Source organism: Pan paniscus, chromosome 13 (genome assembly GCF_029289425.2).
Source record: "Pan paniscus chromosome 13, NHGRI_mPanPan1-v2.0_pri, whole genome shotgun sequence".
Classification (NCBI taxonomy): Eukaryota; Metazoa; Chordata; class Mammalia; order Primates; family Hominidae; genus Pan; species Pan paniscus.
Window position 1 is genome coordinate 91,746,519 of NC_073262.2, and position 25,589 is coordinate 91,772,107.

Sequence of the window (25,589 nt, forward strand, 5' to 3'; positions counted from 1 at the left end):
ATTGTATAGCAGATAATTTTTAAGTTTAATTAGAAAAGCAAAAGCTAAAAACCAGGAAGTTATACATAACCTAAAACCAATAAGCATTGTTTTATATAAATATCAAAACAAAATGATTAATTGTTTTATTGCTCAATCTCACACTAAAGAACACCAAAATACTGTCACTTACAGGATTGCCCCGGGAGCCAGGAGGGCCAACTAAACCTCGAGGACCAGGTTCACCCTAGAAAGCAGATTTTAGATGGTTACTGTCCAAAACAGTAGCTAAACATAATTTTAGGACATTGGTCACTGTGTAGGAGGAGATAGTGGAAAAGAACTCTGAAATGATCTTGCTCAGATACCATATGTTATAAAATGAAAAGATTTATGAAAGAGCCAGCTATTCAGGACTCATAATTTTGAGTGTACAAATTAACAACTTGTGACTTACCTTTTCTCCAGTAGGACCTGCCGGACCTGGAGGGCCCAAAGGACCTGGAAGACCCTGTCAATTAACAGAACATAGGCATATTGAGGTAAAAAATGCACAGAAATCTTCATGCTTAAGCAAATCAACAAACAAAAAAGAAACGACTATTTTGTTATAATTTGGCTGCTTTTGCAAATCATTATCTATAATAAATGATATAATCTATATATTTTCAAGAGTTTTCTGTCTAGTTTAATACCATTTCCACCATATTTTCTCCACACAGTGTTTTAATCTCTTTCATGCAACTTAATTCATGCATACATAAAACTGTTTTCAGGCATTAGCACTACATTAATGCTAAGCTACAAAAATGTTTCTATTTCTTAGCATAATTAGCTTTGCTAATATTTATTCGGACATTTGACCACAAATTGAAAAGAGGCTTTCCTTCTTTTGCATATAATATCATATTCTTAAATTATAATAGCAAAATATCACTTTTTTACTTTTAAAAATTGAAATTGTGTTAAGGCATTTTAGGTGTTTTTGTTTTTGTTTTTGTTTTTTGGCACAGGGTCTCCACTCTACGTTGCCCAGAATGGAGTGCAGTAGCCATTCACAGATGTGATCACAGCACATGCATCTTTGAACGCTTGCCCTGGATCACGTGATCCTCCCATCTCAGACTCCAGAGTAACTGAGACTACAGGCACAAGCCACTATGCCTGGCTTAGTTTTCTTCATTTTTTTTTTGAGACGGAGTCTCGCTCTGTCGCCTAGGCTGGAGTGCAGTGGCGCCATCTCGGCTCACTGAAAGCTCCGCCTCCCGGGTTTGCGCCATTCTCCTACCTCAGCCTCCCAAGTAGCTGGGATTGCAAGCGTCTGTCACCACCACACCCGGCTAATTTTTTGTATTTTTAGTAGAGACGGGGTTTCACCATAGCCAGGGTGGTCTTGATCTCCTGACCTCATGATCCGCCCACCTCAGCCTCCCAAAGTGCTGGGATTACAGGCGTGAGCCATCGCGCCCAGCCAGTTTTCTTCATTCTTTTGAGATGAAAAGGAAAAGTAGCTAAAGTTTACAGCCTAAATCCCCAGCTACTTTGAGATTTATGGGCATAGGAGAGCTAACACTTAGAGGACAGTACAGCTAACACATGGGGACACAACCTGAGTCTTCTTGACAGGTAATCACAAACTTGAAACTGTGGGAATATTGAAGTCCTCTTTAAAACAAGTTCTCTATCTTATAACTGTGTCTTGCCTCTTCATATGCAGCCCAAATATTCTTTCATCGTTTAATTTCTGTATGTACAACTGAAGAAACTTAAGGAACAAAAATGACTTTAATTTTATAGATTTGACAAGAACATAAGAAATCTGTGTTCTTATAGTCTCTGGATCTACAATGGAATGATATCATTCCAATAATTTATGTAATATACTTCTTTAAAGGATTTGATGAAATATAAATATCACTTCATTACTTATGTTTATAGATTTTTTATACAAAGAAAACATGTTATTCATTTTTTCCCTACTATGAGATTGCAGTAAGTGCTTTGCTCTGCTTCTTTCCTGCAACAATGTAGTGTCCTCATTAAAAATAAAGCAGTCATTGTTTACATCTGGTCCTATCACATTGCAATTTCAAAGTTAGTTCATAGGCACAATTGATATGTATTTTGGATTTTCCCTTAAAACAAACTGCCAATGCATCGTTCCTATAAATAGTACTGCACTACTTATGCATTCCAGGACATCCATGATGTAAAATATTAAAAATATGCCAGATTTACTTGACTATTTTTGAAATATTAAATTAAATATTAGATTTAACTAAAAGGCAAGGTGTATCTTTTGTGCATAATTTGTTAAAAGAAGTGGTGCATCCTTAATTAAATTTGCATAAAAAGGACTAATTACCCTTAAGATGAAAATTTTCTACTACATTTCACTATATTTCCTTAATCTAAAGCTATTATAACCAATGTATTAACAATGACTCAATGTGCAGAACCAAATAGCAGTTCTCTTTTATTATGTTACAACTGTAATTGCCAGGGCACACATGACAACTAACAGCAAACCATGTCATACTGAAACAGAAATCATTAGTCAAATATCAGGTACTATTCCAGAAAATGATGGATGTTTAAGCCATTGTGACTAGCCACTCTTACATGAGGAAATCATTTATGTCTGAAAATATATTGCCCTTCGAGTCTGATTGTCCTTGGAATTGTAAATGCATTCTAATTTCAAAGACCTAATGCTTGTTAAATGTCAATTTCTGACATGACATTAAACAATGCTTTGCAGTTGACCATCCTTCTGGACATTCTGCTTGTTCAAACTCTTTATTAATGATAACATTAATGACGATTCACTGTGCAGTAAATTTCTCACCCCAACATCCAATATACTGAGAAACATTTATCACAACTTTGGTGACTCCACAAAGCTCTACTTGTCTATGCTGGAATGAAGTATTGGCCAGCTCACTAGATTAGCATTTTAACAGAAATAAACCTTGTGTATGAAATAAAAAGATGATAGAGAAAGATAAAGAGGGCCCCCGTCCCCTTAAGGCACTTATCTCATAGGCACAATAAATATGTTTTTATTTAAGTTTCATTTAATTCAGGGTAAGCAAAATGAATAACCCGTGGTTGAATCACAGCAGATCTCACATGCCATTATTCTCCAACTCCTGACTACCAAGGAAACATGACTGACTTTATTTTGGAAAGTTCAGGGAAACTCATATGATACTGTAATGTTGGTTCCTAGCCCAGCTAAAAAGGAATACTTTCACTTACTCTCGCACCATCATTTCCAGCTGTGCCTTCAGCACCTTTTTCTCCTATGCCACCCTGGGAAAACACACAAAATACAATTGATTCATTTAATTGTCTCTTTCCCACACTTGTGTGTAAGTTTCATGAGAGTGAAGGCTAATTGTCATTTTCCTAGTCGTATCCAGGTGAGCCTGGGATGGTGCCTCATACTGTGCATTTTCTCAGTAAATGTTTATTAGAAGAATGAAAAATGAATGACTAGTGACTCAGGATGGCAGAAATAAAAGCCTGCTCAGGAAATCATTTCATTTTCAGCAGAAAGTCTGAATAAATGAACTGAAAAAAAAAAAAAAAAAAGGACTTACTCTGTCACCCTTGGGGCCAGGAGTTCCTGCAATTCCTCTTTCTCCCGGCATACCTTGAAGACCTGGTGGGCCTGTATCTCCAGGGGTCCCAGATGGACCTGGACTGCCCTAAAATGAACCAACATTAAGTGACCATACCAATAATATTAAGATTAAACTAATGAAATTGCTTTTTAGTAGGTCAAAAGTAGTTGTCAGCAATTTCATGTAGTTCAACTTAGTGCTTATATTTTTCATCTGAGAAAGTTGTCTCTGAGTGAGTTGATATTTTGAAATTAAAAAAACCAGATTTTGTTTTTGATTGCTGCTTTATATTTTTAACTTTTCTCTTAAGAGGCAATTGAACGCTATTTCAAATAAAAAGGATAGAGTTGCCTTTTTTTCCCTCTGTTGGCAACATAATGGAATATATTAAGAAAGAAAGACATTACATTTAGAGAAATATTTCATTCTCTCTTTAATGAAACTGATATTTGATATTAACCTGGTTTTCAGGCTAATATAGTGTCTAAATTGTAGTAGACCGCATCAATCACTCTAAACCCTGAAAATAATAAGGGGTCTCATGTCACATGACCATGAAAAATTCTACTTCAATTGTTTATACTGAAGTTGGCCACATTATTTTCTACCAATCACTAAATGGCACACATTTCTGCCTTATGATGCATTATATTTTCAGATTTTAAAAGTTCCATATTTTCACATATGTAGTAAGCAGAATTGTGAAACCTGAGACAAGGAAAATGGAGCATATTATTAGAAAAGCCTCCTAATAAATTATGCAATTTTCTATTTCTTTCCTCTGCTTATTCATAGAAGCCACTAATAAAATGTACATAAACATTAGAAATGTGTTTGTATATGTAAGTCTATCACCATGTGCACTAAACTACAATCCCCATCAAAGAAGAGAGTCTTCTTTTTAGCTGACACTTTAGTTGCAAGGAAAAAGCCTAGTAAGCGCTCATTAAATATTTGTGGAAGAAGAAAATGATATAATCAAATTATCTTTCAAAAACAAGACAAATGCATTCTCACACCATCATGCGTTTATTGAGCAGTAATTTTAAAGCATTTTAAAACACTGAGATCACTATGACACTTACTTTTGGGCCATCAGGACCATGTCCTCCAGCCATTCCCTTCTCACCAGGGAGTCCAGTTATCCCAGGTTCTCCTCTTTCCCCAGGATTTCCTCGTTCTCCCTAGCACAAAATTGGGATGTCAAATAATCTCAATACTTGATCTAAAAATAGGTCAAAATGTTTCTGAGAAATGGCTTCTACTGCAGAAAAATTCAGAAATGAGACATTACTAAATCTCAATTTTCTAATTTAGTGATAAGAAATAAATTTGAAGTAAGGATATGCTAGTTTCATAGCACAAAATATTTCTCATAAAATTAATTTTTATCCAGTCAAAGAATTTATAGGTTAAAATAAATCCCAGTTTAAGATTTTAAAAGACACCTTTTAAAACCGAAGCCAGTGGGAAACAACATTAATCATGAAGATTAAAATACTTACTCTAGGTCCTAACGGGCCAACTGCTCCGGGATCTCCAGGAACACCCTATAAACACATTTTTTTTTAATGGAACAAGAGCTTTGAGTTTAGGCATTTATCAGAAAACTTTCCAGTTCAAACACCTAGTTTCTATTAATGTGCCATTAGAAGGCTGCATAAGCCAACAATTTAAAGAAAGAAAAGTACGTATATTTTTATAAATGAGGGAATAGTACATGTTTTAGATGAAAACATTTTTCCAAAAAACTTTGTATTATACCTGAATGTTTGATTTTTGGCAATGAGAACATGCAAAGTACTATTTCACAAAGATAGAGCATTAGTTTTTTTAGAGGCAACAAAATACATGCTAAATGTCTTTTTTTAAAGTAATGGAAGATGAAAAAGCTTAAATAAAGAAAAGTTATATAAAAAGGGCTAAAGAGTTGGTCTTTTAAATAGAACCAATCCAATTCTATTCAATTAAGTAAATCTTTCTTGAGCCTATAATATGGACAAAGCACTCTACTAGGTATTGTGCATTCAAACCAGTGCAGTCATGTCTAAATTAAAAGTTTGTTTGTTCTTACATAAAAGAAAGTTTGTCAATTTGAAATTTCTTTCTTTGATAAAGATGATAACTTTATCAAATAGGCCTCCAATCTTATTCTCCGAAATGGACTGTCCTCACTGTGGCCTGATCTCCCTAATCTTATCATATTACTCCTTCCTTAAAAACCCTTCTTTTTTCTTTTCTTTTTTTTTTTTTTTTTTTTTTTTTTTTTGAGACGGAGTCTCGCTCTATCACCCAGGCTGGAGTACAATGGTGGCATGATCTTGGCTCACTGCAACCTCCACCTCCTGGATTAAAGTGATTCTCCTGCCTCAGCCTCCCAAGTAGCTGGGAATACAGGCATGTGCCACCATGCCCAGGTAATTTTTGTATTTTTAGTACAGACGGTTGGCCAGGCTGGTCTCGAACTCCTGATGCCAAGTGATTCACCTGCCTCTCCCAAAGTGCTGGGATTACAGGTGTGAGCCACTGTGCCCAGCCTAAAAACCCTTCCTTAGCTTCCCATTACTCTAATGATGAAGAACAAATTAGAATCAAATTAAAGCCCTCCATAATCAGGCCCCTGAGTCACCCTGCAGCCCCCTTTCTATTTTCCCCAAATTACATTACCCACTCTGATTTGTAAGCTTGTCTCATTTCCTGGAGGTTTTTCCTATCTTCCCTCCTTCATCATTACCATCATTCATCTCTCAGATCTCATAAAAGATATTACTTTGTCTGGAAAACCTTTCCTAAAACCCCCAAGTCTTATTTAGGTGCATCTTTTTTGTTTCCATAAACATAGTACCTCCCCTATTATAGCATTTAGAGCATGCTATTATTGTAATTGTCCTATACTCTCTGAATCCTACTATACTGTAAGGACAGCAAGGTCCAAATCCATTTTGTTCAGCTGGTTCAGGCCAGTGCTTTGTAGAGGCAAGCACACAGAGTGTTCAGCAAATATTTATTAAATGATCAAATGAACAAATGAATCATTCAAAGAAAAATAAATAAATCTATGAGCCAGGAAAACGACAGAATAAAATTGTTAGTATTTGTCCATAACTGTTTATATAAAGTGGTTAAGAACACATCTTGGGAAGCAGATGACCTGGGTTCAAATCTATTAACTGTGTGACTTTGGGAAAGTTATCTAACATCTGTATGCCCCATTTTCCTCACTACAAAATGGAGATAATGATAGTACCTAGTACATAGGGCTGCTTTGAGAACTCAAAGAGATAATGTATGTAAAGGAAAGCACAACAGAGCCTCACACATAAAAAGTGATAATTGAGCCAGCAATGTATAGTGTTGCCATTATTATTATTTAAACACTTACTTGATCACCTGGTTTTCCACCTTCTCCAGGAGGCCCTGGAGGACCAGGAAGCCCCTAAAACAAAAGTAAGAAATAAAATTGTGAATCTGTGAAAGTTTAACAGGCTACCAGTGTTAACAGTTTACCTTTTACAATTCATGGGGTCTCCAAGACTATATTTTCAATGAAAATATATTGTTCAGACATTTTAAGTAAAAAATATTGTTCAGAAGCATTAAAAAAAGACTACCAATAAAACACAACAGCTAGTCAATTTATAGGATTGTATTTTCATCTGCACATCACTTAGCAAAAAAAGAGATAATGTAACAGGAGCTTCTTCATATTTATAGAGTTTTTATGGCTCTGTGAACAATATTTTAGACTGCTAGAATATTATTTAAAGTCAGTCCAGAAAGTTTTTTTTACAAATTATGATCTTCCTCCTATTAAATAATGTACATACTGATATATGTAGATAAATTATGAAACTTTGTTCAATAAAAAATTCTAGTCACTGTGCCGATAAAACTAAATCAGCCTCAAAATGGTTTCATAAACTTTGTTGAGCTATCAGAAACATTTTACTCCTGATATCTTTTTATTACTTTTTTGTTATTTTTTATTTGTTTTGTTCATAATTTGCAGGTTTGATCAGTTTTTTTAGAAGCCCATTCCTTTACTTTGAACAAAAATGTTCGATTTTATCCAAATGTCTATACTATCTACTAAAAGAGGGATGACTTTTTGAAAATTGTAGAATTTCAAATCTTCTGACCATATCTTTTTTTTTTTTAAAGCATTTTAGTTAATGGAAGATGAAATGGAAAACCGAATTAGTGCATACCTGAAAACCTGTGGGGCCTGGAGGTCCTTGTTCTCCTCTTTCACCAGCTAGACCCTAAGTTGTGAAGGAGAAAATAATTGTGAATATAACCAGATCTTTGTCTGCTTCCTCTCTATGTGAACCACTAGAAGTACTGATATTTATTTGTATTTCTTCCAATCACATGTTTTTCTCTTTAGCCAGGTAATAAACTAGTATTAATAGTAACCAAATGGTATTGTTTGAAGTCTCTGGAGGTGAGAAAATATCTTCTAAAGCCAGTAACTGATAACATGTATTTATTTTTTGATCCAAACTTAAATGTCTGGAGCCAATTGTAAACTTATGGGGAAATTGGATTGAATATAGGAAAACCCATTACTTTTGTATATGTAATCTAAAAACATAATATTTTTATTATAGTTTATTTCTGAATGTCTTAAGAATTATTTATCAAGACTTCAAAAACAGAATGACTAAAGAAAGCAAAGCTAACATTTTAGAAAGATTTAAACTGTCCCACCCCCAAAAAAATAAATATGCCAAAATATTTCGGATAAACACTTCATTTGAAAATCCTAAAATGAAAATAGACCTCAAAGAATAAGTATTATTCCTTTTACCTCCTAAAAAATACCTTAAATAATTTTTTATTTTTTTTGGAGATGGAGTCTTGCTCTGCCACCCAGGCTGGAGTGCAACGGTGTAATTTTGGTTCACTACAACCTCCGCCTCCCGGGTTCAAGTGATTCTCCTACCTCAGCCTCCTGAATAGCTAGGATTACAGGCACATGCCACCATGCCTGGCTAATTTTTGTATTTTTAATAGAGACAGGGTTTCACCATGTTGGCCAGGCTGGTCTTGAACTCCTGACCTCAGGTAATCCACCTACCCTGGCCTCCCTAAGTGCTGGGATTACAGGCGTGAGCCACCATGCCCGGCCTTACATAAATTTTTATAAGATGCATTATTGAGAGAAGGTAAATAATTGAGTATTTAAATATTTTAAATAAAATATTTTATAAAATATTTGTTACACACTGTTTTCCTCAGTTGATATAGTCCTTAACTGTGACATATAAAAACCTTTGCAGTCAGAGTTTTACAGAAGTTTAAAGTAAAAAGATCAATCATTATATTTAAAAAGGCAGAAGACATTATCTCACAGAAATCAAAAGAGAAGGTATAACAGAAATTCTTCATTCCCATACATTCTTATTCACTTTCCCTGAAACTTACGCATAAGTCTTGAAAAAACATCATTGAAAAAATGCAATGTGTATATATATATATATATTCTCTCACACACACACACACAAAAATCACATACCGGCGGGCCCACAGGACCAGAAGGACCAACTTCACCATCTTTTCCAGGAGCTCCCTAGTATCACACACAGATATTTGTGAGGTGAGTCTATGATAATTTAAATAGTACCTACATTATTTTTCTTTAGCAGAAAATGTATATTTACCCTCTGCCCAGGAACTCCAGCATTTCCTGCTTCTCCAGGTTTCCCAGGGTCACCCTAAAGAATAAATGAAACTTTTGTATAATTCCTTCAATTTGTCAAAAACATACCTCCTCCAAATGAGGATCATGATGAGGTGGCCAACGTATTATACACTGTACTCACACTGCTACCTTTGGGGCCTGGAAGGCCCATGCTCCCAGGCTGCCCTCTGATTCCTATGGAGCCTGGAGGACCTGGACGGCCATCTTCCCCTGGAGCACCCTATAGAATTGACAGGAGCCATGTAAGTTTCATGTAAGTTGTTTCTAAACATAGCATCACCCAAAGTGTCACTTACCTTTGCTTACTATCATGTTACATAAATTTTAAATTATCTTGCATTTTCATGTTAAAGAATCAGGACAGTTGAATGGGTTTTTTTAAAAACACTGAAGTATTTTAAGTAACTAGAAGAGAGATTTTATTCTTATTCTAGACATGAGCTTCCTCATGATGTCTCCTGACAGTCATATTAATAGGGGAAATCTTCTTTCATTTACTCTGGTTTGTGGTAATGAAAATTCAGGACTTCTATTTCACATTGCAGGACAAGGGAAGATCTTAGAATACATAAGTTGTCAAAATTCATACCTACTTATCTCTTAAACATATAAAATTAGAAGGATATAAAAATGAGAACATTGCTAATGGACAAATTTCACCAACATTAAAAACTATATCATTTTAACATTTTCCCTGATGCCAGGCAGGGAAGCAATTCAATCTCAAATATTTATCTTAGTAAAAATTTGATCTACATTTTTGTCAACTTGAAAATAGATCCTAAGAATATGCTTCCAGAAGTTGGTATAAATATGTCAATATGACCAGCATCCATATAATCAAAAACATTAACCTAAATAAATATCATTTAAGTTGCATGTCTATTGAAAAATATTAGTGGTTGTGGACTTCTGTTTAAATTACTTACCAAAGGTCCAAGTTTTCCTTCAGGACCTTGAACACCAGGATTTCCTGTCAAACCCTGAAAATAAAAAAACAACTGTCAGTTTGTTGCTGATATGCAGTTGAAGTAAAGATTCTTAAGAGTAAAAATAGTGTTGCATTTTTGTCAACTGAATAGAATGACATTTCTGTAAATCAAATAAATTTTTAAGTGATGTTAAAATTTTTCAGAATTTCTCTGCCAAAATTACTTTATTTGCTATATTGCTATAAAAGTATATTTACAAATATTTATAAATTCTTTACTTGCTAACAAGTAAAGTTATAAAATTTGACAAACAGGATTTTTTTCTCATGCCAAGTGATAAAGCTATTAATACATACTGCTTTGAGAGAGACTAGAAGTTACCGTGTTTTCTATATATGATAAAAATAACAAACCAGTATTTTTTAAAATAATGAATTGGATCAAAACCATAAAAACAAAGAAATGTTCTAAACTGTAAAAACAAACTAAATTTAAAAACAAACAAAAACCCGATCAATGCATGCTCAGGAGCACTTCTCCCCATTGATGTAGCAAACACTTGCTACATTCTTACCCGAGCACCTGGAAGCCCAGGTTCCCCTGGACGTCCTGGATCCCCCTGGCTTCCTTTGGGTCCTGAAGAACCTACAGGACCCCGTTCTCCTTGAGCACCCTGTACCGAGGCAAAGCAGATGCATGAAGAAAAAGAGTATAGAAAAACAAAAGCAAGCAGAAGTAAAATTATTGTTTTACAAATCAAGGCACTAATATAACATACAAATCAAGGCACTGATATAACATATAAAATTTTGTCACCACATCCCTCCAACTAGCATCCTTCCCCCCTATGCCTCTTAATACAGGAATTACACAAGAGAGGATTGGGGTTAGGCCTGGTATTTGTATCCATCTCCTTTCTGGATCTGAGCCCATGTAGGCCATAGCTAGATCACCGTGCTGAAAAATGGCATCTTCTGGAGCACCCCCCACATAAGTATCAACATTGACAGGGCAACCTCACCTTTGGCCCAGGTAAACCATCAGAGCCTGGAAAACCACGATTGCCAGGAGCACCCTACAAATGACCAAAATGTGATTCTTAATTGTTGTTGATATTTTTGCAATATGTAATGAATAGGTGATTTTTATTTTTAGCACTGTAAAGTTTTAGGAGCCATCATCAAGCCAACATGGCTATAGATATGCATGAGAAAAATCTGACTCGATAGAAAAAATTTAAAATTTTGAAGAATATATAAGTACTGAGCCAAATAATTCCTCAAATCAAGAAATATTCTGCACTTTGGGAGGCCAAGGCAGGCAGATCACCTGAGGTCAGGAGTTCAAGACCAGCCTGGCCAACGTGGTGAAAACCTGTCTCTACTAAAAATACAAAAATTAGCTGGGTATAGTGGCAAGTGCCTGTATCCCAGCTACTCAAAAGGCTGAGGCACACGAATTTCTTGAACCTTGGACGCAGAGGTTGCAGTGAGCCAAGATGGTGCCACTGCACTCCAGCCTGGACAACACAGCAAGACTCTGTCAGAAAAAAAAAAAAAAGGAAGAAAGGAAGGAAGGAAGCAAGGAAATATTCTAACAATTCATAGTAAAATTAAACAGAGAAAACTGATATCTAGAGATGAGAGGCATAGGTACCATCTATAGCAATTAAAATGTCAACAATGACATGCATTAGTGACATTTTTGTGAAACGCTTTGCGTTCTCCAAAGCTCTAGATAAATGTGAGATTACTGTTCTTCTTTTCAGACCTGTCTCACTGTGCTCCAGTCACAGCTACCTCTTCTGGTCTTTAAAATCACCAGGTCCTTTCTGCCCTCCCAGCTTTGCACTTGCTTTTTCCTCTGCTAAGAATGTTCTTCCTTCCAAGTTTTCTACTGGCTTATCATCATCTTCAGGTCTCAGCTAAAATGCTATCTTCTCAGAGGATCCTCTTTCCTAACCACCTAATCTAACATTACAACACTGACATATATGTGTAGTTACTCTCCAATGTGTCATGCCTTTATTTAGTGTGTGTATGGCACTTTTTAAAGTGTGTACATACATTTTTATTTACCCATTGACTTGTTTATTGTTTACCTCTCCACTAAAATAAACAACTATTTACTAGTCTCCACATGAGGACTAGGACCATAGCCTTCTTGTTCACTGATATAATTCCAAGCACAGATGGCTCAAATTGGCATAGACTAGTGATTTAACCAATATTAGTTGAATGTATGAATAATGATTAGTCAGTTGGCTCTTTCTATTTGCACATAACTGTACTGAACTGTGCAAGGAACCTGCAAGCATTTCTCTTAACTGTTCTAGTTTTCTTTACTGTTCTTAGACTTACACACATAATTCCCTCACAACTATAAGAATGTGTTGTATTATTTAAATTTACCCTTTCTCCCACTGGCCCTGGAGGACCAACTGTTCCTGGGTCACCTCTGGGACCTCTTTTGCCTTCTTCACCGGGTGGGCCTATCGGACCCTGAATACCATGTGGCCCCTGTTAAAAACAGAAGGACAGTTACCAGAAAGACCCATCAAACCAGTGAATTATAGTTGGAAGCCTAATTTAACGAAGTCAGTCACAAATTTTAAAGTATATGGAACAATGAGATATTTTCATCTCAAGCTATTATAATTCTCATTATTATTTTAAACCCTTGAGCATTTTGAGCTGTACACTTCCAGACAATACTATGTTCTACTTATCATTAAAACAATGAAACCTTACTGGTTCCCCTTTTGGGCCAGCTTCTCCTTTGAAACCTGGAACTCCTGGATCACCCTGAAAAAAATATATTGATATTTGTAAGAACCAGGACATTTAGCTAGTCCAATCTGCTCAAATTAGTTACAATAAATAGGCTTTAAAAATTCTCTCCAGTTGAGTTGGTTTTGCATCAGTAGTATAATATAATCATTTTTAAATGAATGCATGTGAATATGTTAATATGTGTAAATTTTTATAAAATTCAGTATAATTTGGAAGCCATTTAATTTATAGTGGTCTTTAAGAGATTTATTTTTAAAATCATGTTTTTTATCATGTGTAGTAGAATAAATAGAATTATTGAGTTATTATTCAAATTTGAAAATTAAAATTGGAACTATCAATGACAATTTCTATAGATAAATATATTTAGGCTGTATTTTAGGATGTGAACTTGTTTACCCAGAATCAAAATAATTTTATATTTATGCTGTATTTATTGAGAATTTAGCAACTTCAAATAGGGCATTTCACTCTTGGAATGTTAGAGGGTTTTCTGTAGGTGTGTCTTTAAATACCAACTGAAATTTAAGTTGTAAGAACTGGATTGCAAAATTCAGAACTTGGTAAATTCAAATGTGACACTAGCAACACTAATGATTTAATAAATCTGTCACCAGCACTTTAAGAGAATTTATCAGCATGACCACATTACTTGGAACAGAATTGTAAATATGTATTTAAATATTTATTTTTATACATCAAGCTAAAAGCTATTAAGCACAACTTCTCAATGTGTTTATTTGTTATGGGTTCATCAAAATATTTTTTCTAATAAATAATTTCTGTAAAATATGAAAACATTCAATCTGACATTCAATCTGATTAATATATTTGAATCACTCTTTAACAATAACTCTGAAGAAACAGTTGTTGAACCCTAGCCTAATTGTCATTATAAATTCCTATTGAAGCTCCATATTCCTCACACTGGCTTGCATAATATTTTCATAATATTTATTATTCAATTATTCATAAAATTCTATGAGGTGAACCATAAAGTTATAACCTTATTATTTTAAATAAAAGAACACTAAAATTTAACATACTGCAATAATGTTCCACTTAGAATTTAAACATCTAAGTTGTACCTCAACATTTAGCTTTCACTTCACAAAGACTCCCATCTTCCCACATTTGGATAAGTCACGTTATCTATGTTTCATTGCATCACATGACATGTTATTACTCTTGGCCCTCGTAGTTAGATTACACTAAAGGATGATAGTTCTTTCAAAGGTCATTACCGGTTGGCCTCGAATTCCCTGAGGACCAGTGCTACCCTGAGGTCCTGGAGATCCAGGAGGCCCTGCTGAGCCAGGAGGACCAGAGGTACCCGGAGAGCCCTATTAAACAGCAAGAGTGATGTGGTAAGTAGAGACACAGGTAGCAGTCTGGGGCCAATGTCTAAAGAATCATGCCCATTTGAGCTCCACATGCCATAAATGCAGTACTCACCGTTGGGCCTTTGGCACCAGGAGTACCATCAGTTCCTATTGCACCCTAAAAGGTACATTAAAAGTATGTAATGAAATATTAAGCAATATATAGATACAAATGTGCTAGTATACAGATGTCCAGCCATCTTCAAAAAGGAAGTAGAAGCATTTTTTAAAAATCAACCACCATTATATCATAAAAATTACTTTTTTGACTACTTCTCCTTTACATAAAATAGGTAAAACTTACAGAGTTGACAAGGGAAATATATTTTTTCACAGTTGTAAGCACTCATTCAGAATTCAGAGAATATATTAAATTTTATATTTCAAAATAGCTAGAAAAAGAGGACTTAAAATGTTCCCAACACATAGAAGTGATATATGCTCAACGGGATGGATATCTTAAATACCCTGACTTGATTATTACACATCTTAGGCATATAACAGAACATTACAGGTACCCCCTAAATATGTACAAATATTATGTATCAATTAAAAAAATAAGTTGAATTTGTTCTGATGTTACAAGAAATGTCCAGCTTTCTGGGCTGGTTCTTAAATATGCTAGAAACTTACAGGAAGACCTGGAGAGCCAACTGGACCTGGGGGCCCAGTTTCACCTCTCTGCCCCTGAGGACCTTCAGGGCCTCGCGCCCCTGTAGGACCCGCTTCTCCCTAAAAGGGTGCAAAGGGAAATGTTAATTTAAGAAAAATACGAGAGTGGCATTGTACAAAGTTGACCGCTTATTTGGAATTTTACATTTGAAACCCAAATACTGAAAGAGGCCAAAGAGGATTACAAGAGATGTGTGCCCAACCAAGCTTAAGGAGTGCACTCACTTTCCCACTTCCTTCTTAAGGGATGACGCTGGTGGCCTCTTCACTAGGAATATTCTCCATATCCAATCTCCAGTTGAAGAAGCCCTACACCAGGGTTAGCTTAAGTTCCCTCTCCTCTGAACCTCCACAAAATCTGAAATTTTTCTTCCCACATCTATCAGAATTTACACTTATTATATATTAAACAGTTTAGATAATCTAAGTTCATAAAGAAAAACTAGAAACAGCCCTACACCTCAGGCACACTGAGTCTACTCAAAGAATAAGATAGTCTTAAATATCTTTTATTTAAGATATTTATCAAAGAATAGATATTCTTAAATCCGCATGGTTTACTTTTAATATGTTCTTACATAAATACTCAGGTTATTCAAGCCTATTTCTGTATAAACAGTGTATATATTTGGACTCTTTAACACAAATCAAATGAAGGAGAAAAACTGATCAACCCACTGTGCTTAAAGAGGTTGTTTCTGTTCAATGTAAAGCTAGATATTTCAAGTCTAGAAATTTACTACAAAATTAAAGCTTCATGCAATCATCAGAGGATAAATCATATTATTTTCCAATATTTATAAAACAACCTAATATCAGCTAAAATGTGCTGCAAGATTAGACAATAGTTTTCCAAATCTGTGAAACTCACTGTAAAAAGTCTACATAAAATTTCATACCATCATTACAGAACAATAAATTGTTTCCTTGCTATATAAGCAATATAACAAATCATATTTCAGAATATAAGATTTGAGTTGTAAAAATTCAGTTCCACTGACCTTCAAGAAAGCATTTATCAGTAAAGTGAAAAACATCTGGGCTACAACTTTATTTAAGTCTAATCAACTTAACTTTGGGCAGCGTTATAAGCAAAATACCATCTATTTTTAAACCAAAGAAACAATACTTCTTTGATAAGAATTAAAAGATACTTTTTAAAGTGCAACATTAAGAGCAGAGTGAAGTGGTTAAGGTAACTTAATGGCTCCCTTTATTTCAAGCCAAGATAGTGAGTCCAGCTGGCAAATAAAAATGCCTAGTTGAGTTTTCATTCATATAAACAACAATAACTTTTAGCATAAGTTTTTCCCATGCAATATTTGAGGCATACTTACACTAAACATGTATTCTTTGCTCATCTGAAATTCAAACTTAACTTGGTTTCTGTATTTTATCTGGCTTATTATGTACCTATGTGGATCTAATCCTAAAGAGGCCTGGAAAACTAAAATTCTAAGCCTTAGGAATCTCATCAGTATCAGTAAAGCATATTGAATCTCTGTTTCACTTCATTGAAATGCAAAGAACTGGATTTGGAAGTTTATTCTTTAGTCAGAGAGCAGAGACCATGGCAGAACTTTGTAGGAAAAGCAGGATCCTGTCCAAAAACAAAGATTCAGGAATTTTATGGTGGAGAGAAGCAAGAAGGAAAACACAGAAAATTTCTAACAGAAACAGTTTGCTAGATGTTTGAGTTTTATTGAGCAGTTTTCAGTAGCCAACAACCAGTACCACAAACACCCAGGAGGAGAGAGAAGTAACCAGAGTGAATGGTTGTGTAAACTATGATTGCTAGTGAAGTTAAAGTAAACCCCATGAAAGTTGCAGTATAAACCTCTTTCTGCTAATTCATAGATTTGTGAGTATTTCCTTAACCAGAACTCAATTTGGGGACGCAGGGTCTCACAAAAAGAGGGAAGGGATTTTGCATGTTTTGATAGGGGTATATAGAGAGTCTGGGCCAGAGTCTGTGGTAGTGACATTATTAGGACTTCAGGGAGCAGATCAGATTCAGAGGAGAACCCAAGAAGATCCCACCCATTTGAGTTCACATTGAGTTCTCAGTGAATGCAGGGAAAGGAATTAAGGCACTATTTTAAAGCAGCGGCATCCCCATAGCCCAGTGTTTGAATATGTCATTAGAGAGAGCCTACAGAATAATTTGACTTGGTGATTCTCACATTTTCAAGGAATATCTGAAATGTCAGCTACAGACATTTTTCTTCTGGTTTGTTTCTAAGTTTAAATCCAATTTGAGTAGCACAACTAATAAGAAGCATGAACCTACATTGAGGGTGTCCTCTGCATCAGGCCCTATGTGATGGGTTTACATAGATGGTGTCACATAATCCTCAACAAAATTCCATGAGAAAACAAAGTTTAGAGGGGCCAGGTGACTGTCCGTGACCGCAGTCATTTTTGTACAGCATAATCTTGTGCATAATCTCTTCAGGATTAAGAATGTCTTTGCAAAGGGAAACATGGCATCAGGGGAAATCAGATGTGTTATATTGCTTACAATTTGAAAGAGGTGTTCTGAATTAATTCACCAGTTTATCTAATGTAATCCTAATGTCCTTCTACTGTCATCCTTGAATTTATCCCAAAGTACTGAGAGAAAGAACCAATTGTGACTCACTACAAATGTTAAGTCATCCCACAGAATACTTTAATCCATTCCCACATGAAGAGCCAAATATTCTCCGTGCCCACTCCTTTAATGGCTGCATAGAATTGGATTGTGGGGCTGGGGGAGTGCAGAGTGATAACAAATGTTAGGTGAAAATGTTAGATGCCTTTTGACAGCATCTAATTTATTTTAACCTCCTAACCTCCTATTGTTTGGAACATTCTGCTGTTTATTACTTCCAGGTACTCTATTCAAGAATAGAGAATAGAGTTCCTATTCAGTTTAAAGCTCCTATTCCTTATAGTTGTTTTGACTGGCTGGCATTAGAGTCCTAACACATCAGGTTCTTTGATATTATAAGGGTACAATTATAAGTAATTCTCCTTTAATTATATTTATACAGTTAATTTTATTTTTTAATGTATCTTTTTCCATGTAATAATGAAAAATAAGCATACTCTAGGCTCTTTCCTTAGTTAAAAGTAACTTCCACACTTTTCAATTAATTAAATGTCATTCTTCACTTTGGGACTCACGTAATCATGTAGCGTTAAATACTGTATATTAACATTAACATCTTACCTTCATTCCAGGATTTCCTGGAAAACCAGAAGAGCCTGGTATCCCAAGAGGACCCTATTAAAAGAAACCAGAAAAGTAATCAGACATGTATTCAATTAGTATCTAATTAGGTCATTTTTTAGAGTTTGGCGTCATTTTGTATTAGACACATAAGAATAACCTGCCTTTCACTTTAAAATTACAAAGATAATAGGCTAATTTCATTATAAGTACCTTCAACATCAATCTAAAGTAATACTAAAAGACATATCCAAGGTATTAAACATAATTGGATTACTCAAATAGCATATAGGATTAAGTCAATCACAAACATAAAGTGTTTCAAACAATTGCCTCTTGAGAGATGTACTTTCTTTGTGTTAATCAAATAATATAGTTTTTAGAAAGTTATGTTTTATATCAAAATCTAGTACTTCATTCTATAAAAATGATGCTTAAGAACCATCTGGAGGCCAGGCATGGTGGCTCATGCCTGTAATCCCAGCACTTTGGGAGGCCAAGGCAGGCAGATCACCTGAGGTCAGGAGTTCGAGACCAGCCTGGCCAACGTGGTGAAACCCAGTCTCTACCAAAAATACAAAAATTAGCTGGGTGTAGTGGCTGGCGCCTATAATCCCAGCTACTTGGGAGGCTGAGGCGGGAGAATTGCTGGAACCTGGGAGGTGGAGGTTGTAGTGAGCTGAGATCACGCCATTGCACTCCAACCTGCAGTCAGACTCCATCTCCAAAAAAAAAAAAAAAAAACCATCTGGATATTTTAGAGAGGTTTTTCAGGCAATAAGTGGATATTTATGGATATTTATATTACCCTACATTTGGGAAGGCATGCGTAGAATTTAAACCATTGATTAAAAGACTAAATTTAAAAGAAGTGAGTATAAGAGGAATTCTAGTACAGATTACTCTAACTCCAAGGATTGTACTTTAGTCTCATCAGTTTTGAATTAATAGAAGCCCTTTCAAAGTGTACATATTTTTTCATCCTATGTTTTGTTTCCTACTTATGAGAAACAAGGGAGAAAAGATCCTTGGGGCAAATGATTTCAATTTCTATAATTATACTTTACTTTTGGCTAATAGCTTTAAATTTATTTTATTTTATGATCGTTCAGTCTTGGTCCACGTTGATCATGAATATTTCCTACAATACTTTCTCTCTTTCCCTCATAATATTTTCTTTTCTTGGTGTTTTGTTAGCATAATTTACCTTGTAGAGCTTGACTCAGTTTTTCCTGTTGCAGCAAAATAAAATTGTTCCATGGACTATTTATTTAGGAGCATTTTCAGTAACAACTTTGTGCTCAATTACTACATTAAAAAATGGCTATAGAAAACATTTTATAAATATATTTGTGCTATTATAAAACACCACTTCTTGGTTTCCTGCAACAGCTATCCACATTGATGACCCTGTGAAATCATCTGTAGAGCTTTAAAAAATACTGATTTCTGAGTCTACCTCTAGAGATTACATTTAAATTGGATTGGACATCAATATTTTTAAGTTTCCAGGTAATTCTAGTGTATAGCCGAAGTTGAGAACCACTAATTTCATGATGAACAGATAAAGTTTACTACATGATGCCTACAATATAAGTATGTACATTTTACTAGCAACCAGTGTTAATCATATACGAAATAATTTATTCTAGATATCATTACATCTTCCTTTTAAAAGTCAGGGCACCACTATTAAAGTCACATAATTTGATGGGAAAAGCACATGTATAATAAGTTGCTCTAAAGTTCAGAAAATAACTTTGTGTCTTGAAGCTCTTTTTAAAAATTAAATTAGTTTTGTTTTGCTTGTAGAGATATAATTTAAGTGTCCTTGACCGAATAATAGTAGAGACCTTGATCCATAGCACTGTTACAATTAAAATCTACTTCAGTTCCACACATCTCTTAGGATCCTTTGTACCTCTCGGTAACGCAGCAGTTAATGGGCAGCAATTGAGGCTATTCACAAGGGAGAACTATTGCAAGTAATGGAATTTTAAAAAGGTAATATGTTTGAAATGTGTCAAATTTAAAATATTTGCCTTTGTTTATAATTTACATTTGATTATATGTTTATAATTTACAGATGATTCTTTAGTCTTAGCCATCTTCATTTCATCATCCACATTACCTGGAGATGATCTTTCTGGTCATAAAGTTCCTATGTTTAAAATCTCTGCATGATCTCACATTAATTATTACAGAAAAGAGCTCAAAAACCCTTTAAATGGGTAAGTAAGTATAGCCCTTTATGATCTAGATCTAGTTATAAGTATTCAGATTTTCATCTTCAAGCGTGAATTAAAGGTTCATAGTTACAGAGGATTACCTATGAAATAGTGCAAGATGGTCTGAAGCAAAATACAATAGCCTTGTCCATACCAAGCACAAAAAAGCACAATGTACAAAATATTGGTACACACTGAGACCTCATCATTTCTCATTCCATGTTACATTTTTACTCCCACAGCTGTATTTATTGCCTGTATGTTAAAAATTTCCAAAACTACATTTGAAATTCAAATTTCTATCCTGAGCTCCACTCTTGCATATCTAATCACGAAATTGAATTCATTTATTCCCATTCTAAACTCAAACCCACAAATGGTATGCTGTTCCTCTTTCTTTATTTCCAATTTCAGATAAATTACATCATCCATCAAACACTTTAAACCAGAAATCTACTGGGCCATGTCCATGAGAGTTCTTAGCTCATTGACATGCAGTCGGCCTCTGTTACTACCATAATAACTTTAGTTCACATCTTTGTAATTTCTTTCTGGAATTATGCCAGTGGTATTCAAACTCATTCTTTATTCTTAGCTATCTTCATTTCATCTTCAACATTACCAGCAGATTATCCTCTGGTCATAATGTTCTTATGTTTAAAATCCCTGAATGATCTCACATTAACTACTATAGAAAAGAGCTCAAAAACCATTTAACATGGTAAGTATAACCCTTCATGATATAGCTCTCGCCTCTCAATCCAATTTTACCTTCCTAGAATTTTCTGAGCCCACTGTGTTTTGTCATCTATCTATCCTATGGACAATGCTATATTCTTGCCCATTTTATATATTAAATACTTATCTTTCAGGACTTGGCTTGAAAGTTGTTCCCATAACTGAAGTTGTATACTGTATTATGGAGTTAACAATTATGTTATACAACAATATTAATATCTCTCTCTTCCTTAATAGAACAGTTTTGAAGAAGTACTATGTGTCCATCAGCTTTTTATTCCAAGTGTCTGGCATGTGGTGAGTGCTCTGTAAATGTTTTTGAATGTACAAATGGAAGAATGCATGAATAAATTAATGAATTAATATGAAAATAATATAACTCACCATTGGTCCAGGTTTTCCAGGCATACCATGTGCACCTCGTTGTCCCTAATTAAGAGAAAAAGAGACAAGACAGGATAAGATTACATTTTAGATTATATTTTCTCTTATTTGCCTTATAAAAAACTTCCATATTGCAAATTGAAGAATAAATATTAAAGTTAACTGACAATAACCCTCACTCAGTTAATAGCAATATAAATACATTTACACAAGCTGATATGGTAGTCATAAATGCATCTATCCTTATAGCAATAAGAAATAAAATCAAGATTGAGAAAATGAAACTGATTAAAATGATTCTTTTACTTTAATGTATCATCTTCTAACATATGAACTCAGAGACAATGAAAATTTGAACACCTCAGTATTCTTAATAGCCAGATTAACTCAGAGAAGCAATGTCCAGAAAATAAAATACACAAGAGAGATAAATTAAGTTATAGTGAATTCTGTAGGTTTCACCCAGAGCTCCCTTAAGTACTGAAGTATTCATCCTGCCAGCTGGAAATATAACCTGCTGATGGCTCACTATTGATACATTCCCTAGGAATTGCCCTCAGCTAAAGGGAATTAGCTCTCTCAAGACTGTGCTCTTTCCTTGGTCAATGCAGGGATACAAAGCATTGGCCCTTATTTGACACAAGTCTGCAAGAGCCATCTCAGCTCCATAGTTCCCCTGAAATTGACTGAGATCTCTGTTGCAATTGCAACACAATTCAATTTCTCCCTCTGAAAAACCCTGCTTTTATTCATTCCTTCCTTCAAAAATACAGTTTCTAAGAGTACTCACCAATAAATTTCCTGTACTGTATACAAGTCACTTTTTTGAGGCTGTTTCCTAGGAAACCTGACCTAAGACCCTAAGACCATTAATGCCAGAGTGGTTACAAGAAAGCAAACTCTAAAATGGGATTTGTAAGCTGGATTTCCCACTGGTCAGCTGGTGACAGTTGGAGTATGAATCACCCTTGGCATGCCGCGATGGCACAATGGAAAATATTGTCACCAATGGTGAACAGAGATATTTTAAGGGAATGGGCTAGTAATGCAATATCTCGGGCATTTGAGAAGAATTAAGAAAATAACAATTATAAAGCTGATGGAATTGCATGGGTCTTGTATAGTGCATCTATTGGAGAAAGACACTAAAAGGCTGATGGTGATTAATCACCAAAGTAAGACTCCTTGGCAGCATTTTTTTTTAATTCTCATCTCCTGCAACCAGAGAGAAGAAAAAGCTGAATATCAGGCCAAGCACAGGGCTTAATGCAAGACTATGAGAGCTCTTGGGATGGCTGAATTCTCAAACCTAGAAAGTCTGTTACGTCACAGTCAGGGTCCTGGATTGGGAGGAGTCGGATTCTGAGATTTGGCAATAGGATATGTGGGTCAACACACTGAAGAACTTCAGCTGGGCCCGGTGACTCATGCCTGTAATTCCAGCACTTTGGGAGGCTGAGACAGGAGGATTGCTTGAAGCCAGGAGTTTTAGACAAGCTTGGGCAACAATGTGAGACCCTGTCTCTACAAAAAAAATTAGCCAGGAACGGTGGCATGCACCTGTAGTCCCAGCTATTTGGGTGAGAGTATCACTTGAGCCCAGGAGTTCAAGGCTACAGTGAGCTATGATTGTGCCACTGCCCTGTAGCCTGGGCAACAGAGTAAGACCCTGTCCTCAAAATTTAAAGGAAAAAAAAAGAAATTTAAAATCTCAGGTCCATCTAAAGTCACTTGGCCTAGAGAAGTGGCCCATTCCCCCCATTAATAGTTGGTAGTTCTCTCTTGTTGAAGATGATACCTAAGCCTCTACTTTGGAAGACAACTTAAGCCTCACTTCTGGACACCACACCAATAACTAACACTACTCCTGATTTTTAAAAAAGATATCATACACCAAAACACCTATAAGACCTAAACATCGGGTAGAGGCGGGATCTGAGAAAGAATGTATGGGTCTTGGTCCTGAAGACACTGTATCAAGAAAACAGAATACAAAGTTGGAAAATTTTAATGATGTGGATACACTGTCTCGTGATATTGCAATTTAATACCCTGGTAAGAACCCTGAGAAATAGTGCTGACATGGGAGACAGTTCTTAGAAATGTGGGAAGAGCAATAGCCCATGCTGGGGCAGAAATGTCAGACCTCCCTTGGCAGACAGTAGAAGAAAGCACAGAGAAGTAAGCATACTATATTGATAGACGATGTTAGCCTAGATAAGCCAATAGCTGACTATATTCTATAATATTCTCTATATCCCCTTAGGACACTCTGCTTACTAAAGTGATAAAGAATGGCCTGGTGAGAGGGTCTTACACTTTCCAAATCATGGCCCTGAATTTGGTATTGTTGAGTAGCTCTGAGGTGGTTGCCCTATATGGGCTGGAGGTAATAGCGGAGACAGTGTAAACCCGCGATTGCTAATAGTAATGGGGATGATCGGATCTTGAAATAATACAGGAAAGGTGGCAGTCCTTAACTATCTAAAGCAAGGTAGGTCCAAAGTAATGAACTATAAGTCTGAAATATTAGTCAGCATAGCCTGATCTTCAGAGAATTGCAAAAAGAATAATTAGAATATGCTTCCTATACAGGTTCAAGTTACATAAATAGTCTGCAAGAGTATTTCTCAATCTGTATAATTAAAATGAATCAAGGACGGGTGATCAGGAGGCTCACATCTTTCAAAGAGTGCACTCAGAGTAACCACCTTTTAGGAGTATGAGGAACATAAAATGCTTGGAAGAATTCTTGGCATATAATAAGCTCTTTATAAATGTTTCCTATTATTGTAATTTTATTAGTATATGCAAGTTTGTGTTTTTCTATGGACTATATTCCATGCTGTTATATGTATTCATTATTTTCTTAATTTTTGTATTAAAGTAGATGACAAATCTACTGTGGCTATATGTTAACATTAAAGCAAAGGGAAGGTTGTTCAAGAATTCTCTGTACTTTCTTTTCAACTTTTCTGTAAACCTGACTTTATTCCAAAAGAAAAAGAAAAAAAAAAAGGTGACCAGTACTATTACTTTCATTTAAAAGGCAAGTTCAGTAAACCAAATCTGAAAATGAATTGAAATACACATCTCAGCAGTATAAGTAAAAGCAGATATACTTACAGGAGCACCCTGTGGCCCAAGTCTCCCTCTCTCTCCTGGCATTCCCCTCGGACCCTATAGACGATAGAGAAGAAATGTCTCTTGAAGCACCTAATTTGAAATGTAGAGTAGTCTGACTACCCCACTCAATCCAATTGAGATTCAAGATAATTGGCCACCAAGCAGTAGTATTTCCAGGGGCAATGTTGGGTTTGAAAAACTATCCCCATGTGGAGATAAATAACCTATCACCTCTTACATAAATAGATTTCACTTAACCTGGCTTTAATGGGCTAAATCTGCGATAATCTTGATTTGATCACTGAGTATAGAAAAAGAATAAGGGCATTCAACCGTTAAGAGAAACAATGAAATGTGGGAAACCTTTTCTGTTAGAAGGGCTCAACTCTCTTGTGCTTGTCTATCAGCTGGTAATCAAGATTATTTTACTAGCCAACATATGTTGTCCATTTATTTTTATTTTTCATTTAAAAAATCTCTTGTTATAATCTAAAAGGCAAGGAAATATAACCTTAGAAATTTAAGAAACAAGAAAACGAGCACATACCAGAGGACCCATGGCACCCATTGGACCAGTGGGGCCAGCTTCACCCTAAAAAAAAATGAGAATACATTACAGTATGAGAAGCCTACAACCGATACATCACTTTGTTCTGTGTGTGTAATTTTAAAAGCATATTTTCAAAGAGGACATATGAAAGATGTACTTTTGATATAGGATCTCAGAATGTTGTTTTATTACCTCTTCTCAAAATGCAATAGTAGTGTAGTTTTAAAGAAATACATCTAAAATAATATTGGGGACTTAA

The 25,589-nt window shown here is 35.3% G+C and overlaps 1 protein-coding gene across 4 annotated transcripts in view; it reads right to left on the reverse strand.

The window, feature by feature from the left end:
* Positions 1–25,589, reverse strand: part of COL5A2 (collagen type V alpha 2 chain) — a 408,468-nt gene that overhangs the window by 21,237 nt on the left and 361,642 nt on the right. For all 4 annotated transcript variants that reach the window (XM_063595475.1, XM_063595474.1, XM_003825263.5 and 1 more), the window contains 23 exons: positions 25,328–25,372; positions 24,781–24,834; positions 21,655–21,699; positions 18,305–18,358; positions 15,052–15,150; positions 14,492–14,536; positions 14,281–14,379; positions 12,995–13,048; positions 12,656–12,763; positions 11,266–11,319; positions 10,819–10,917; positions 10,242–10,295; positions 9,434–9,532; positions 9,272–9,325; positions 9,127–9,180; positions 7,817–7,870; positions 6,991–7,044; positions 5,114–5,158; positions 4,694–4,792; positions 3,585–3,692; positions 3,241–3,294; positions 437–490; positions 173–226 (listed from right to left, as the gene is read on the reverse strand). In XM_063595475.1, coding sequence (XP_063451545.1) covers positions 173–226; positions 437–490; positions 3,241–3,294; positions 3,585–3,692; positions 4,694–4,792; positions 5,114–5,158; positions 6,991–7,044; positions 7,817–7,870; positions 9,127–9,180; positions 9,272–9,325; positions 9,434–9,532; positions 10,242–10,295; positions 10,819–10,917; positions 11,266–11,319; positions 12,656–12,763; positions 12,995–13,048; positions 14,281–14,379; positions 14,492–14,536; positions 15,052–15,150; positions 18,305–18,358; positions 21,655–21,699; positions 24,781–24,834; positions 25,328–25,372 — 1,539 coding nt within the window. The remainder of the gene's footprint in view (positions 1–172; positions 227–436; positions 491–3,240; positions 3,295–3,584; positions 3,693–4,693; positions 4,793–5,113; positions 5,159–6,990; positions 7,045–7,816; positions 7,871–9,126; positions 9,181–9,271; positions 9,326–9,433; positions 9,533–10,241; positions 10,296–10,818; positions 10,918–11,265; positions 11,320–12,655; positions 12,764–12,994; positions 13,049–14,280; positions 14,380–14,491; positions 14,537–15,051; positions 15,151–18,304; positions 18,359–21,654; positions 21,700–24,780; positions 24,835–25,327; positions 25,373–25,589) is intronic.